This window comes from Zootoca vivipara, chromosome 17 (genome assembly GCF_963506605.1).
Source record: "Zootoca vivipara chromosome 17, rZooViv1.1, whole genome shotgun sequence".
Lineage (NCBI taxonomy): Eukaryota > Metazoa > Chordata > Lepidosauria > Squamata > Lacertidae > Zootoca > Zootoca vivipara.
In genome coordinates this window covers 16,630,413-16,647,495 of record NC_083292.1, presented here as the reverse complement: position 1 = coordinate 16,647,495, position 17,083 = coordinate 16,630,413, and the positions used below count along the sequence as shown (strand labels likewise).

Sequence of the window (17,083 nt, the reverse complement as noted above, 5' to 3'; positions counted from 1 at the left end):
CGCAGTTGTGGCATACAAAAACAAATTCACATCTGTACTAGGCAATTCTTTTCCTACAATGCCCAATAGGAAGGATTCTGGTTTCTTAACAAAGGTGTTCTTCAACACTCTTTTCAATTCATTATAAATCTTTTCCCATAAATCCTTGACTAATGGACACATCCACCACATATGATAGAATGTTCCTTCCACCTTTTTACATTTCCAACATTTATTATCCTGGTTATGGTATATCTTAGAAAGTTTCACTGGCGTCAAATACCATCTGTACATCATTTTCATCATATTTTCTCTTAAAACAGTGCAGGCAGTAAATTTCATATTCTTCTTCCATAACCCCTTCTGCTTTAAACTTTAGTGTGCCAGCTCCTCGGAGCAGGAACCTTCTGCAATGTGTAAAACAAGGCCATGACAGAAGTAGATTGGGATCTATTGATCTATTGGTTGATCTTGGGGGAATGTGCAATAATAACTTTTCAACAATAAACCTGACCCCCCCCCCAAAGACTTTCTTCTCCCAAATCAGGCTGCTGAGATGAATAAAGCTTGAAACCAGGAATGTCTTTTTTGAGTGATAGGACTCTGAACCCAGTTTTCGAACTGAAAACAAATTCCTGTGATCAGTGCATGCTCAGAGTCACCCCATTCCTCCATTCTGCCAGTATGCTAACATCCTCCCTCCAAACTGCTTGCCTTGCATATGACTCCAGTTGATAGATTCTGGGATGCTAGCAAAACCCAAAACAAGTGGATTCTGGGACCCAGAAGTCTGCCCAGCCCAGCTGCAAACCTCTTGTGATGAAATTGTGGACCTCAACACCCAAAAAGCCTGCTCTGCTCTTCTGTCTTTAAGAACAGCTAGATCTGCAGCGATGAGCCCATTAAGATTTTCACAGCACAGAGATAAACACAGCCAATCTGCTCACATCAGCATGTTCCAGCTGCTGGTAAAGGGCGGATCTCTGCAAATGTGCAGTTCTGCAACACAGATTTTAACCAGGATCCAGAAGGAAGGGGGTATGCTCTGGTTATCTCCCACTTGGGCTGCACCAATGTGCCCTACATGGGGCTAACTCTGAAGGTGACTCAGAAACTACACCTAATTCAGAATGCAGACGCCAGACTGGTGACTGGGAGTGGCCGCCGAGACCACGTAACGGGCTGAATGACATTGGCTCCCAGTACGTTTCTGAGCACAATTCAAAGCGTTGGTGCTGACCTTTAAAGCCCTAAATGGCGTCAGTCCTATAAACCTGAAGGAGCGTCTCCACTTCCATCGCTCTGCCCGGACACTGGGGTCAAGCTCCGAGGGCTTTCTGGCGGTTCCCTCTGCGAGATTTGAAATTACAGGAACCAGGCCGAGGGCCTTCTTCGTAGTGGCACCCACCCTGTGGAATCCCCTCCAAGTAGATGACCAATTTCCATGACTTTCCAAAGACATCTGAAGGTGGTTGTGTATAATAATAATAATAATAATAATAATAATAATAATAATATTTTATTTTATTTGTACCCTGCCCATCTGGCTGGGTTTCCCCAGCCACTCTGGCCGGCTTCCAACAGAATACTAAAAACACAATAAAACATCAAACACTAAAAAATTCCCTAAACAGGGCTGCCTTCAGATATCTTCTAAAAGTCAGATAGTTGTTTATCTGAAAGGAAGTAAGTCTTTCAAGTGGCACAGGGTTAAACTGAGGAACTCGCTTCCTGCAGTAGACAGTGATGGCCACCTGCTTGGGTGTCTTTAAAAGAGGATGGGACAAATTCACTGGAGTATAAGGCTATCAATGGTTACTAAACATGATGGCTATGCTCTGCCTCCACAGTTGGGGCAGCAATGCTTCTGAATTCCAGTTGCTGGAAACCACAGGAGGACTCAAATTTTGCTTGCCCGTTTTTCGCAGATATCAGTCTGGCCAAAGTGAGAACAGGATGCTGGACCAGATAGGCTATGGGCTGGATCCAGCAGGTTTCTTCTTACTTTCTTAATTGTACTGGATCAGCCCAGTAGGGATAGGTGATTTTCTCAATTTCAGTTTTTTCTTAGTTTCCCAGTCTTGCATTCAGTTCACCACATTTGTGCATTCGGTTGTAACTGTTTTGCTAAAGAAGAAAAAAGTTCTCATGAAAATTCATCAGCACGTTACTGCACATTTTCTTCTAATCAATACTTCTTTGCGAGCTTTTTTTCTCTCTGATATAATGCATTTTTGTATTTTTGGTTCAAGCCCTTTTAAATTTGGGCCTGGGTCAAGCAAGATCTGAGGTCAGGCAAAGAATCACGGATTCAGAAAGACAACAAGACTGCTTGAGGTCCCCTGATTTTATAATTGCAGAAAATGAGTTGCTGCCCCGGCAAGATACCTCTATTTCCCCGAATCCAGAAACACAAGAAGGACCTTTACTTTCACCTGAAGTTTGGTGTTGCCCTCGCCGGTTTTGGAAGGATCTTTTGGAAAAGTCCCATATGCCCAGAGACTTTGTGCCTGCCCACTAGGGGGAAAGGGAAGCCCCGAACATTTGTTTTTTAGATGCCCTTTTATGACTTTTATGGGACCCAGGTGGCACTGTGGGTTAAACCACAGAGTCTAGGGCTTGCTGATCAGAAGGTTGGCGGTTCGAATCCCTGCAACGGGGTGAGCTCCCGTTGCTCGGTCCCAGCTCCTGCCCACCTAGCAGTTCGAAAGCACATCAAAGTGCAAGTAGATAAATAGGGACCGCTCTGGCGGGAAGGTAAATGGCGTTTCCGTGTGCTGCTCTGGTTTGCAAGAAGCAGCTTTGTCATGCTGGCCACATGACCTGGAAGCTGTCTGCGGACAAACGCCGGCTCCCTCGGCCTATAGAGCGAGATGAGCGCCGCAACTCCAGAGTCGGACACGACTGGACCTGATGGTTAGGGGCCCCTTTACCTTATGACGAGGTACGCAGAGATACCAATGCCCCCCAACGGGAGAGGCTTGCTGACCTTCCGGATAAGCCTAAACTTAATGCTCTCCTCTTATGCAAACGTATGCAACTTGTGGCATTCTTTTCCCTAGTAAAGGCATATTTGTGAACATTTCTGGGTTGTTATTATCATCATCATCATCATTATATTTATTTATAGCAGCCTTTTCCCCAGCTTGGGACTCCAGGCAGCTTACACAAATTAAAACAACACAGATAAAATACAAAAAGCTAAAAACGTATCAAAGATAATAATTAAAAATGGAATTAAACTCTAGTAGAATTAAAGCAATATTTTAAAAAATACTGGTAATACAAACAGCACAGCGCTTTCCTTTTTAAAAATACAGGCATTTTTTCCCAGAGAATTGCATCGCAAAAAATTCAGAGAGGTGAAACTTTGGAAGAAGATCTGTGTGTCGTTTCACAAAGTGTTTCGGGAAGTGAGATTTATGTTCACATCAAAAAGCAAACTGAAGGGGGGGGAACCCCACACTCTCCCTATAGGAAATAATTCAGAAAGCTTTTCCCTGCCCCCCAGCATTAAATAACGGGGAAAGACATTTGCCCTGGTTAAATTAGGCAGAATTTAAAGCAGGCATCCCGAGACTTCGGCCCTCCAGATGTTTTGGACTACAATTCCCATCATCCCTGACCACTGGTCCTGTTAGCTAGGGATCATGGGAGTTGTAGGCCAAAACATCTGGAGGGCCGCAGTTTGGGGATGCCTGATTTAAAGGCAGAAGAACAGGGGAAGTAAAAAGAAAGGGGAAAGGTAGCAACCCCAGGAGGGGGCTATTTTTGGCTGAAGCATCCACACACAATCCAGAGCAGTTATAACACAAGCCTTGTGGTTTAATACATGTGTTTATTAATAACCTAGGAGGGTGGGGGAAGAGGGCAAAACATGAGATGGCTAATTTATTTTGCATGACGTTCTGTGGCAAAGCGACTGAAATGCAAGCAAATGTGGGCAGTTGAAATGCAGGGCGGGCAAAATCCAGCCAGCATTTCTTTTCACCCTTAAGAAAACACCCGCATGATCTCAACAGGTGCTTCCTGTTCCTCCAGCCCCACAGCACCAAAGAAACAACAACACCCATCACCGTGGCCAAATTTCTGGCTGCAAGCATTTCTAAACCACCCCCAGGCCTCTGTCAGGAAGGTGGAAGGTAGCAGACCTATGATTGGCAACCCTGTTAGTGGCGAGGAACATCAAAGTCTGGGAAAGGGGCTAGTCCCGTTGGAGGAGGAGCTTCGGCTACAACTTCGCCAGGGGACTGGTTCTTGGGGACAGAAATTTAGCATGTTCCAGCCACATGAACAGAACCTGGAGTTTCAGGTTTCAAGGATTTTCCACTTTAGTGTTGACACCCATGACGACGGCCCTCTCATTTCTGTTGCGATGTTCTCCTCCGCTGCCCCCGAGTTGCAAGGAAATGGTGGCTACTGGTTCCTAGAAAATGCAGCTGATTGCCCTGAATTAGGAAATTGCATTCCAGGGGGCTGGGCTAGGTGACCCTCAGGTTTCCTTCCAGCTCTACAATTCTAGGATTCGGTGGGCTGGATTATTAGGAGAGGTGCCACCTACCTCCATCGCCCTCGAGGTCCCCTTGTCCCATGATGAGCAAAGTGATAACTCAGGGGTTTGTTTTGCCCGTTGCAAAAAAGAAAATTGACACCCCATGCCGAGGAGAAGAGACAGTTCTGCAGACTGAATAAACCATGCCAGAGGAACACGTGCATTATTGCATTGCAGAATTTATTCTGGCGTACTATTTTGGGGGGTGACCAAGGAGGCTGACCCTTCCCCTCGCTTGCTCCTCCAACCTCTCTGACTTCTGGCACTCTTTCAAGCACATCTTGGCAATCCTTAGGGACTAGAAACCTGTTTAAGGCAAAACAAAAGGAAAGAAAATGTTGCGGTGATCTGGAAGCTGGATCCTGTGCCTCTTCTGCGTTCCGGAAGAACAGCAGAGAGCGGGCACAGCTAGGCTTGGCAAGATAGGGCTTGATGCAGGGGAAGGAAATGTGGGTGAATCTGTCCATTTCAGGTCCTCATTTTCCAGTCTTGAGTGGAGTTAACCATATCTCCACATCAGTCCACAAGGGGTTGTGTTGCTGTTCCTTAAGTCCTCGTGAAAATTCGCAGGCAGCATTTTCACGCAACGTTCTATTACGCAATTTTGCTTCATGTGTCCGGTTTTTGCAAAGCTTCGTGTGCTCGGTTTTTAGCAACACAATGCATTCTTGTATGTAATTTCCTCTAATGTATATGCATGTTTATGTGCACAGTTATGGATTTCTGCGCTTGACCGGAGAACTGCATTGCAAAATTCAGAGACGGGCAAATTTTGAAAGATGGCTGTGGTTTGGTTCACCTGCTGCCTTCAGAAAGTGCAAATTGGGTACATTCGCCTTGACACATGAACTGAATCACACACACACACACACACACACACACAGGGTCCCTATGCAAAAGACCAACAGATCTTTGGCACAGCAGACTTGGGCAAAACTGTTCCAAAGGGAACAAAGAAAGGTGAGCCAGTCCTCCATATTAGTTTCCCTTTGATCGCTGCTCTCTCTCTCTCTCTCTCTCTCTCTCTCTCTCTCTCTCTCTCTCTCTCTCTCTCTCTCTCACACACACACACACACACACACACACACACAGGTTTATGGCTCGCATAAAGGAAGACTGCTTAACAGGCCTGCAGGAATTGCCTCAAGGATGTGGTTCAAAGGAACCGCAGCAGCAATGGAGTAGACTGGAAGGGCGGTTGGAATGTGGACGGTGAGCAGCACAGTCAGCCACTGTGGGATGCGGCCATCACCAATCCATGGAGATTTATCCCTGTAGAAAGGGAAGCCTTTGAGGTCCACCAGCTCTCCACTCTGCTCCCAAGCAAGTGTGCAAGTGTGACTCACATTTTCCTCTCCCCCACCCCACCCCACAGCTCCGCTGACTTCACGGCACTTTTCTGACTTGGCCCTAGATAGCCGTGGCAACTCAATGACCCCCTAAGTGGCCCCTTTTCCTTCCGGTTGCTCCAGGGAGAGAGTGTGTTTAAACCACTCTGAGGCAACAGCAGTTGATCGCAGCATGAATGGGGCCCTCGGAAGGCGTAGGAGGAGAACGGTTATGGAAACAGTGCCAGGTTTGTCAAAGTCACTGGAGAAAGGTAGCATCTTGCCCTCTGGTGACTGCAGGGTCTGTAGGAAGCCAGTGGTTTCTAGAGATGTTAGGAGCCCTTTCCGGTTAGCCAGGACATGTCTCCAGTTCTACAGGAAAGACAAAACAAACAAACAAAGCAGGATCGTTGTAGGAATGCTTCCTCAACTCCCAAACCAGCCGCACAAACCTTGGAGTGGAGGAAGGCAATATTTTTGAAGCAGACTGAAAGCACAAAGAGCAAAGAATCATAGAACTGTCGAGTTGGAGGGTGTGGGAAATTGCAGTCAAACATAACTATGCACAGGCGCTAGTTAGTGCATGAAGGGGTTAAGACCACAGAGTTCTGTTCCTAGACTCAGCTAGGTCATGACCCCTCTCCTCCATGAGGGAGGAAGTGGAGCTGTTTTCTCTTCCTTTCTCTCACTTCTCTTCCAGCCATGTAACCGACCAGGGCGGACATGTCTGAACTTGATCCAAGTTGAGACCACATATTTGAAACTATATTGTGTCTTTTGTGCCCAAGAGTAACTTGGGTGCTGCATGGAACAACAAGACATGAACCAGACCTTTGGATTTAGTAAGCGGCGTTTCTGTGTGCTGCTCTGGTTTGCCAGAAAGCAGCTTAGTCATGCTGGCCACATGACCCGGAAGCTGTACGCCGGCTCCCTCGGCCAGTAAAGCGAGATGAGCGCCGCAACCCCAGAGTTGTCTGTGACTGGACCTAACGGTCAGGGGTCCCTTTACCTTTAAGAGTGTGTGGTCTGTTCATTGCTAGAAAGGTAGAGGGAGGGGCAAGCGTTTTAAGGCAGACTAATCAGGATAAGCAAAAGGGTTTAACTATACTGCTGCTGCTGCTGCTGCTGCTGAGTGTTTTTAAACTTCCTCTCCAGTGAAGAAGAGCCCACCACCTTCTAGGGTTGCCAGACTCAATAGAGCACAGGACTTCTGTGCCTTTAATTGTCCTGCTCTCTTTTGAGTCTGGAAACCTAAAGAGAAACCAGCAGACCCTTTGCTTGGAAATTAAACAACGGGTCTGCTGGTTTCTCTTTAAGGTTTCCAGACTTAAAAGAGAGCAGGGCAATTAAAGGCACAGAAGTCCTGTCCTCTATTGAGTCTGGCAACCCTACCACCTTCTGAGGTCATCTGTTTCATTGTCCAACAGCTCTTAGTGCCAGAAAGTTCTTACTAATGTATCACTGGATGAAATTCATCTATTTTATTAATTAAACCAAATAGTTTTAATTGAATCTTGCACGAACATGCACCATTTTGAATATTATTCTAGCAAAGTCTTCCTCAGTGGGTTGTCCAAACTGCTGTTGTGAATAATCCTTTTTATAGGGCATGGTAGGGGGCACTGGGGATGAGCTTGTGGAAGCGAGGGAGCAGTGACCCCCAAAAGTTTGAGAACCACTGATTTAAACAGATGAAAAAGTGAAAGTTGGGGTGGGGGGAGAGAACAACTCCCCCCAAATTAGCAAGCTAAAGAGACACTGACTAAAATATACCTACTTGCCATAGCGGATGAAGAGCCTTAAATTGCAGCAGTAAAGAAAGAGAAAGAGAAAGAAAGTAAGAAAGGAGAGGAGAGACTCAATATTTGCTACCAGCGGGACTGACGGGCTTCAAAGCTCGCACTCAGGACTACATATTCTTCCTCAGTTCTAAAAAATTTAATGTCCTGCACAAAGCTAGTCCACGTCTCTGGCTTCCCTCTACAACCATAATGGCTTTCTTTTTCAAATAGAAATTATCGACATTATAGCCCAAATTCTGAGCTTATAATATTGACAATCTCGGCTTCCACTTTGAAAGTTATGCAGGATACATATTGTTGGTTTCCCAGGGGGGTGTTCCCCCCAAAGTTTATTCAGTAAACGTTGCTCACAGGAAGAGAGAGAATTTTTTAAAACGGCAAAAACAGGGCAATAAAGCCCACATTTTCCCTCTGGAAAATCAGTCAACCTAGCTCCGGATATTTCACTCAGGGCCGGCCCAATGCTGATCAAGGAAGTGAGCTCCCCCGCCCAATATCACTACATCCATTTCCTGGGGGGGGGGGAATTCACCTGTCTCACAAGTGGGAGATGGACAAGAGCTCTTCCAGAAAAGAAAAACAAAGAAGCGGCAGGCAAACTTTCCGTCTGATACTCAAAAGCTTGAGGACTAGAACCTTGCATTTAAAATGAATGACAAGATCCACAAATGCTGCAGTCTGTTGTACCCCGCATTAGGCTCTGTTTGTGGGGCAGTTGTGGGACACAGACAGCCCAGCCCAGATTGGTGCCCTTTAAAACTTGGGGATGGATCAGCCTCCCTTCCCCTTCTGGGCTGTCAATCAACTTTGCAATGAGGAAAGAAACGAAAGAAACCACTGGGTGCTTTGAAGGAAAGGCCGGTCTCAAACAAGCGGTTACAACTTACTCCACATCTCGTTTCCGGATGGCCCTGCCGGCTGCCATGACCTCTGCAACCTTGGAGACCAGAGGGTCGTAGTTCATGCTTGCCACGGCGAGCACCTCTTCATTCCTGCAACGAAAGATCCGAGGCTGATGGAGAAGGAGAGGTTGAGACCACAGAATCCCTGACAGATGGCCACCCAACCTCTCCTTAAAATCTCCGTGAAGGAGAGCCTTCTGAGGGAGTCCATTCCACTGCTAAACAGCTCTTACCATCAGAAAGTTCTTCCTAATCACCGGTGCAATGTATAGGGGGCGCTGGGGGCTCTATATTTTGAATCGGTGAACCCAGCCCTCCCAAGATTGAGGGGGCCGATATCCCCTGTCACCGTTGGGTGCCCTCTGTGCACCCCAGCCTCCACCTGGCACCCAGGAGGGGGCTGGGACGAGTGAGGGCAAAGATTGCCCTCCGCGTGTCCCACCCCAGCATAAGCCATGGGAAGAAGGAAGCCAAGCAGCGGAGCCAAGCACTGAGCTCTGCCTCCTTCTCACGTGACATTGGGCGGGGAGGCAGGGCATGGCGATGGTTCCGCCTCCATCTCCCCACCGCACGACCCACTAGGGCAGATGTGTCATGTGATGTGTCATGTGATGCCCCCACCCCACCCCATGCGGGAGGCAAGCTGGCACCTTTGTTCCTAATGTTTAGTTGGAGTCTCCTTTCTTGTCATTTGAATCCATTGGAAAAGCAGAAAACAAGCTTGCTCCATGTGACAGCCCTTCAGATATTTGACAGTGGCTCTCATATCCCCTCTCCGTCTTCTCTTTTCTGGGCTAAACCTACCCAACTCCCTCAGCCATTCCTCATAAGGCTTGGTTTCCAAAACCTTTGATCATCTTGGTCACTCTTATCAGGACACACTCCGATTTGTCAATATCTTTCTGAAACTGGGGTTCCCAGAACTGGACATAACTAAGACTCCAGCTAGGGTCTCACCTGGGCAGAACTTAGCAGTCCTATGACCATACCTGCCAAGTTGCTGTCAGAGAAATAAGGGACCGTGCCGGAAATAGCAGACCGGAAGTAGCGCTGTCGCCATTTTGGAACTGGGCGGAGCATGCTCAGAAGTGACTTTTGATGCTGCTTTGCCCAGTTCCAAAATGGCCGCCGCGCCAGAAGTCGCACTGCAGCCATTTTGGAACTGGGCAGAGCAGCATCAAAAGTCGCTTCTAAGCATGCTCTGCCCAGTTCCAAAATGGCCACCACGCCAGAATAAACCACGGAAAAACAAAAAAATCCGGTTTTTCAGCTAGGAACAGCTGGAAAAACGGGGATTTCCCGGGGGAAACAGGAGACTTGGCAGCTATGCCTATGACTTCCCTTGATCTGGACAATAGATTTCTGTTTATGCAGCCTAGAACTGCTTTAGCTTTTTTTTTTTTTTTTTTGCTGCATCACACTGCTGACTCGTGTCGCAGATGAATGCCACTAAGTGGAGCACAGCCCATCCTTACTTAACTTGGGTGCAGTTACATCTCTGGAAAGAGAAAGCAGCACTTACTTGGTGTAAAATGCCACAAACTTCAGTTCATCCAAGTCCCCCTGAATGATGACATCATCAAACCCCTCTCCATGGCCTGGGAAATGAAAAGAGAAATAACACTGATTTATTGCAAGCGGGGGGGGGGGACTTGTGGCACCCCCCTTCCCCAATGTTGCTGAAGTACAACCGCCCTAGCAAGGACAGCCAATGGCCAGGGATAGATCTTCCTCCAAAGTCTTGCAGTGTGGAAGACATGGCCTTGCTCTTACCGTCAGACCTGGGTGGGCCACTCACTCACCTGCGTAGCGGATGCTCTTGCCAAACATGGCTGTCCACAGGTAAGGGACTGTGCTGATTTCGGTCCCATGTGCCAACATGTTCAGCGCAGCAATGCGTCCTGGAATGTAGAGGAAGAGCAGGAGCACATTGCCCAATGCTCCATACAGTTGATATCTACAGCACCAACCGCCCAGCGATTAAGCCCTTCCTGATTCCCCAAACCAGCTGTGTTGACCCTCCTGGAATCTGATATTGCCCTCTCTTTTAGGGGTGGTTTAGGCCAGCTGTTAGTCTGGGACTTTGCTATTTTAACCCATGTGTAACTTGTCATTTTGCATTTCTTAGTACAGAAAGTATTGATCTGACGTATAGAGATCTTTCCTATTCTAATTAATTCGAGAGGGTTCTGGAAGCTGCTCTGTGTGAAAGAAACAAGCAGAAGGTTCATGATGTCTGGGTTATTCCTTCAGAGAAGCTGAGCACAGCTGGCTTAAACTGGTTCTCTTATCTCTTTCTGTCAAGGTTATCCTGACTATAAAAATAAGGCCAGAAGGAGCCTGGGTTTCACTTTCTCTTTCTATCTCTCTTTCCTTCTAGTGTGGTGTTCTGTACATAGTATGCTTAGTGTTAAGGTTTTGGTCTTATTATAAGTTTAAGTTAAGTCTGCTGCCACTGGATTTCTTATGGACAGTGCCAATCCTGAATGTATTGGATTTGTGACCGTTATGCTCATTTGCCTTCAGTAGCAATAAAGCTCTGCTGGATGAAATACAATTGCCTGTGGTCTATTTTTGGGTGACTCCTGCAACATGTTTTAACTCTGCTAACTATATGTTGGAATCTGCTCTGGAATCAATACTGAGTAGGATTCAATGACATAACTACCTATTTTTCACCTTTTAATTTTCAGCGGTTGCTATAACTGTTCTCTCTGCTTTGCATACGTTCTATAATGAAAATTTTAAATGACAAAAGAAGAAACTGAGCGTCACCCACCGTGCATGTGAGCCATCTGCCAATGAGGGATGTTCACCTTCTTGTTGTTCCTCAGCACCAGCGGAAATGCTACAGCGTCGCCGGCTGCAAAAACTCCTGGGATGCTGGTCTGCATCATCTGGAAGGGAGGGGGAAAGATCCTCGTGGTTTGACAGCACATCTGCTGTGTGTGCCAGAGCACTCGCACTGGGCTCCAGCCTGCCTTCCGTGCCCCGGGTTTACCTTGTTCACCACGATGAAACCTTTGGAGTCCACATTAATGCCGCTCTGCTTCAAGAAGCCTGTCGCTGGGGTTGCACCTGCCCAGAAAGGGAGACAGGAATGGTGTCAGTGGGAGTGGGCTGCACCTAAGCAACTTCTCCCTAGAATCACAGAATTCTAGAGGTGGTAGGGACCCTCTGAATCACCTAGTCCAACCTGCAGGAATATGCAGCTGTCCCAAACGGGAATCGAACTTGCAGCTTTGGCATGATCAGCACTACGCTCTAACTAACTGAGCTATCCGGCCTGGCCCTAAGTCCCAGCGTCTGAGCGTCCCCTGCCTCCAACAACAATTCTCGGCTTCTTGGCCAAAAGCAGGCACCTTGACAGTACTCTTTTCAGCACCTGCTAAAAAAAATGTCTAGGCAAACCTACCCAGACATGTAGAATGTTGCTGTATATTTTTGAATGTTTTGACTGTTGGTTTTATTGTTTTCTTCTTTTTGCAAACCACTTTGAGGTGCTGTTGTTGTTGTTGTTGTTTTACAATCCAGCGTAATATGAATTTTACGAAATAGATAAGCAACCTAGTTGATGAGAAATTTACAGTAGTGGTGCGCCAAAATTTCCGAATGTGTTCCCTGACCCAACCATTCTCCATCAATGAATGAGAAAGGGAAATGCAAAAGTGTTTTGTTGAGATATCATTGCAATGGATGGTCCGTAGGTAGGGTGTATGGCAGCCCCCGAGAAGAATCCCAGGGAAGTAAAGTTTTGCACAGCTACCTACCTATGCCTATGACGCAGACATCGGCTCGGAGGACTTTGCCACTTTTCAGCACAACCTCCTTTAGCTTCAAGGGAGAGAGAAAAAAGTAGGAAATGGTGGTAATTGGAAAGACGAGCCACAGCCCATTTTGCCCAGATCTTACACCCTTTTCTTTCATTCACAGGGTAGTCCACCCCACATTGCGAAACCAGGAAATAAAGAATGGAAAAGTTGTCCTATGAAACAATTCCCCAACTTGGTGCCCTCTGAGTGTTTTGGGTGCATGGGAGTTGTAGTCCAAAACCTTTGGAGGGTGCCAGGTTGAGGAAGGCTGCTGTAAGCTATACCATTTGGGGGTCTAGTGAGAAATGTGGCTGTACCTGCACTAGGGCTGGGCGATATCTGGTTTTCAACATCATGATATATCACCAGCTAAACATCGCGATTTACCTATATACTGAAATAAGGATGGAGCTACAGCTATGTAGAGGCATTGGCTGGCTTCACAGTTTTTCCCACTTTGTGATTTTTGCATAGCACACACACACACACACACACACACCATGAATTGCAATGTGTTCCCAGGTCAAAAGTGATGAAACTGATATCATGATATGGACTTCCAACCGGTTCTGGATGATATATCAATATATGGCGCAGCCCTAACCTGCACTGCCATTTTGAATCAAGGAAGCCGCAGTCAAACTCTTATCATTAAAATGGCCACCTCCATCATCAGACCCACTGAGCCCCTACTGCTCATCTCTCAGCACCCTGCACACCTACTTCTCCCAGGGTCCACTAGGCCCTGCAGGGTGCATTTATTATTTCCATTGCCATTTGCATTTATCTCCCACCTTTTTCTCCAAGGAACTCAAAGTGGCACACATGATTCCCCCTCTCCTCATTTAATTCCCACAACAAGCCTGTGAGGTAGGACGAGGGAGGCAGTGACTGGCCCAAGCTCACTTAGTGAATTTCACAGCTGACTGGGGAATCAAACCGCGGTCTCCCATGTTCTAGTTCTAACAGTTTAACCACTACAACACGCTGGCTCTCTCTTATGGAACAGTTTGCGTATGTATACACATGGGTTGTTTTTTTTATTAGGGGCTGCTACCCCTGCTCTCTCCACTCGGCAAGCCTGCCTACCCCTTGGCCCCCCCTCACCTGACCAGACTCCCCCTCCTTTTACACCTCACTTATCCCCTCCACAGCTCCCCCCTCTCCCCCCACAGCTCACCCCAAGTGAGTGTCAGGAGGCTCCCAGCGGCTCCCAGCTGGTTGCCCAGGAAATTATAAAGACAAGGGAAAGTTTCTTACAGTCCTTTTTTATTTCAAAGTTTACAGAGAGAGACTATAGAACCCAGCCTCTTGGATAATGGCGTTGTCCCAAGTGACTCTCCACCCTCCTTCTCTCCCACTTCGTCATTCGTCATTCTCATCGCCTCCTCTATGGGTGCTGCTACATGCCCTCTGTCTTTGAGCTCTTTGCTCTCCTACTTTTAAGGCCTGCCGGGTTCCAGGAGATGGTGAGTCTGGAATGCTTTCTAATGACAATGTGTCAGCTGGGTGTTGTTCTGGCTCTCTCATGATTTCTCAATTTTTCCCTTCGTCTGCCTCTGAGCTGTGACCTCCCTCAAACCTCTGTTGTCCATCTATACTGTCTTCCCCTTCCTCCTTCCTGGACGGTTCAGGATGGGGAGGCGGTCTCCACCATTCCTCCTCTACCCCTTCCCTAACTTAAAGGAAGCAGGGTCTTCACGCAACAGCTTGCTCAACTACTGTGTGAGAAGCCCCCTCCCAATCTCTGCAGCTAACCCTTGCTGCAGTTGGATTGACTACCCACCAGCCGCTCTGCAAATTGCAGAGCGTGACGACACCGTTACATTTCTATGTATATAGGAAGAAAAAAGAAGACCTCCACAAGCAAACGTAGGCAGCAGTGCCTACACAGATGTCTCTTCCCCCCCCCAATCCCAGCCACAGACTCTCAAGGAGTGTCCTACACCTCTCAGCCCCGATGCTGCATGGGACTAGACTCTTTCTAGATCAATGCAAGGCATAGAATCGCCTTCCCATCAGCCCCAGCAGGCCAAGAAGCACAGAATGACTGCATCTGCTCTAGGACAAAGGCAAAGACCTTGGAAATCCAACAGATGGTGCCCAAAGGTCATTGCACACAAACCTACCTTGCCCTCCTGTTCCCGCAGTTCCGAGACTTCCGTCTGCATGTAGAATTTCACCCGATTGTTTTCAAACATCTGTCAGAGAGAGAGAGAGAGAGAAGGAGAGAGAAGGAGAGAGAAGGAGAGGGACAGGGAGGGAAAAGATTATGCATTAGCTCTGTACTGGTGCTCTTAAGCATAGGATTTTCTTTTTAAAGATAAATGGCCAGCAGTTGGGGCCCCAATCCAGATCGGAACCCTAGCATGGCAGGTGGAGGGATTTTAACCGTTCACATAGTGCCAGGAAATCACACAGTTACATAAAATTGCTGGCCCCCTCCCCTCCACCCCCAACAGATCAGGACTACAGTGGGATACAAAGGGTTAAAGCCCTCTTCCCTGCGTATTTTAATTATGGGCTCTCCTTCCTTGGAGGTTTTTAAATAGATGTTGGGGTGGGGGCATCTGCCAGAGATTATCTAACTGTGATTCCTGCATTGCACGGAATTGGATTAATGACCTTTAGGGTTCCTTCCAACTCCACAAATATGCGATTCTATATTTGAATAATTTGTGTAGCTAACTGGTTTTATGCCTTGTTAGTATATTTATTGCTTTTATACTTTGTATACCACTTAGAAGTCTATTTTTGGGCATTAAGCAGTATATAAAATAACAAATAGTTGCTTTTAAATGTATTTACTGATTATGTTATTGTTTTATTCTCTGTGTCAACCACACGGATCAAGTTGCGTGGAGGTGAGCTCAGTCTGTAAAGTAGAAGATTTCCCAAGTCTGTTTTGATGTTTATATGCATGACTGCATACAAAACTTAACATGCATTTGTCCTGGAAGACAACACTATATGCTTTTTAATTTTATTTAAAATAATAATAACAACCAGATAAGTTTGCAATAAATAAAAAGTAATAAATATTACAGAATAAAATTAAATAAAGATAATAAAATAAGCATAACCCCCCATACTAGATTCTATAATGGATCCTCGAATTATCGAACAGTCGGTCAAAACTTCCCTTCCCTTCCTCACAGACGTTTTTCAAAAAGAAAGCCACAGTCAGCCTGAATAGCTCAGTTGGCTAGAGCAGGCACCCCCAAACTGCGGCCCTCCAGATGTTTTGGCCTACAACTCCCATGATCCCTAGCTAAGAGGACCAGTGGTCAGGGATGATGGGAATTGTAGTCCAAAACATCTGGAGGGCCAAAGTCTGGGGATGCCTGGGTTAGAGCATGGTGCTGATAATGCCAAGATTGCAGGTTTTGGGACAACTGCATATTCCTGCCTTGAAGGTGGCTGGATATTATTATTATTATTATTATTATTATTATTATTATTATTATACCCTGCCCATCTGGCTGGGTTTCCCCAGCCACACTAGGTGACTTACAGCATATCTAAAAACATAATAAAAATATCAAGCCTTAAAAACTTCCCTAAATAGGGCTGCCTTCAGATGTCTTCTAAAAGTCAGAGAGTTGCTTATTTCCTTGACATATGAATGGAATGTCCAAGAATGGAAGATTTGAGATTGGGTGATAGTTGGCCATATTGGCTGGGTCCAAAGATTATTTTTTAAAAAAGAAGTGGTTTAATAACTGTTCAGGGTCCCTTCCACCTTTACAATTCTATGATTCTAGGAACTCTCACAGGTTAACATTCCGTATCTGTTGCTACCTTCATGATGGCTCGGCCAACCTTCTCCCCAAAGAACTTCTTGAATGGAACTTCCTCCAGCTCCACCACGGAGACGGAATGTGCCTTCTCCGTGAGGTAAGCAGCAACTTCCATGCCTGGAAAACAGAAACAAGAAAAGGTAAAACTTTCCACGGAGGAAACCATGCCAAGGAATGCACTTCCCAAAACAATACATGAAATGAAGGGCAACTATCCATTGAAAATTCGCCCTTCCCTGAATTTTATGGTGCGATTCTTCAATTATGCATACGCAAAGCATATATTAGGTGAAAGCATGGATAGAAATGCATATATAGTATTTGTGAAAATATAATACTAACATGCTTTACATAAGGAGATATTGTTTTGCAAAAAACAACAACAACAACACCCGTATATATTACACCAAATTGTGTAGGTGAATAAGGAGGAGAAATTGCAATAAAAACGCTGGTGAATTTTCACGGGGACTTGAAATAAAAATGGTAATAATCCACAGTCAGGCGTATAAATGCATCAAACTGGATTTAAGATAGAACCAGTACAATTAGCGGTTAGTGTGTGTGGACTAGGGTTCGAATCCCACCTCACCCCGCCACAGTTTAAAACATCTAAAAGCAGCACATTTTCTGCTATAGGGACACACAGGATACGTTCCAATAGCAACAAGAAATACGAAAAGCCCTGGTCAAAAATGTAGGCAGGCCAAGCCTTCTCCCAGGTACATAAATTCTTTGATCTGAGTGACCATCCTTCTTCGCAGAGAGTTGCTCACCCAGGAAAGAGGCTCCGACCACCACTGCGTTCTTGCTGGTGGCCAGCTTCACCACTCGGTTGGCGTCCTCCACCGTCCGGATGTTAAAAACGTTCTCCACTTCCTTGCCTTTGCAGCTAAGGGTTTTGGGCC

General features: G+C 46.3%; 1 protein-coding gene across 4 annotated transcripts in view; it reads right to left on the bottom strand.

Moving 5' to 3' along the window:
• Positions 1–3,190: 3,190 nt before the first annotated feature.
• The window catches only part of AIFM3 (apoptosis inducing factor mitochondria associated 3), a 55,005-nt gene continuing 41,112 nt past the window's right edge, over positions 3,191–17,083 (bottom strand). For 2 of the 4 annotated variants that reach the window (XM_060269414.1, XM_060269416.1), the window contains 10 exons: positions 16,952–17,082; positions 16,177–16,292; positions 14,505–14,576; positions 12,334–12,397; positions 11,565–11,641; positions 11,343–11,460; positions 10,366–10,464; positions 10,086–10,161; positions 8,549–8,653; positions 3,191–6,231 (listed from right to left, as the gene is read on the bottom strand). In XM_060269414.1, coding sequence (XP_060125397.1) covers positions 6,192–6,231; positions 8,549–8,653; positions 10,086–10,161; positions 10,366–10,464; positions 11,343–11,460; positions 11,565–11,641; positions 12,334–12,397; positions 14,505–14,576; positions 16,177–16,292; positions 16,952–17,082 — 898 coding nt within the window. In that variant the 3' untranslated portion in view covers positions 3,191–6,191. The remainder of the gene's footprint in view (positions 6,232–8,548; positions 8,654–10,085; positions 10,162–10,365; positions 10,465–11,342; positions 11,461–11,564; positions 11,642–12,333; positions 12,398–14,504; positions 14,577–16,176; positions 16,293–16,951; position 17,083) is intronic. The other 2 variants (XM_060269413.1, XM_060269415.1) reach the window with 1 other exon arrangement.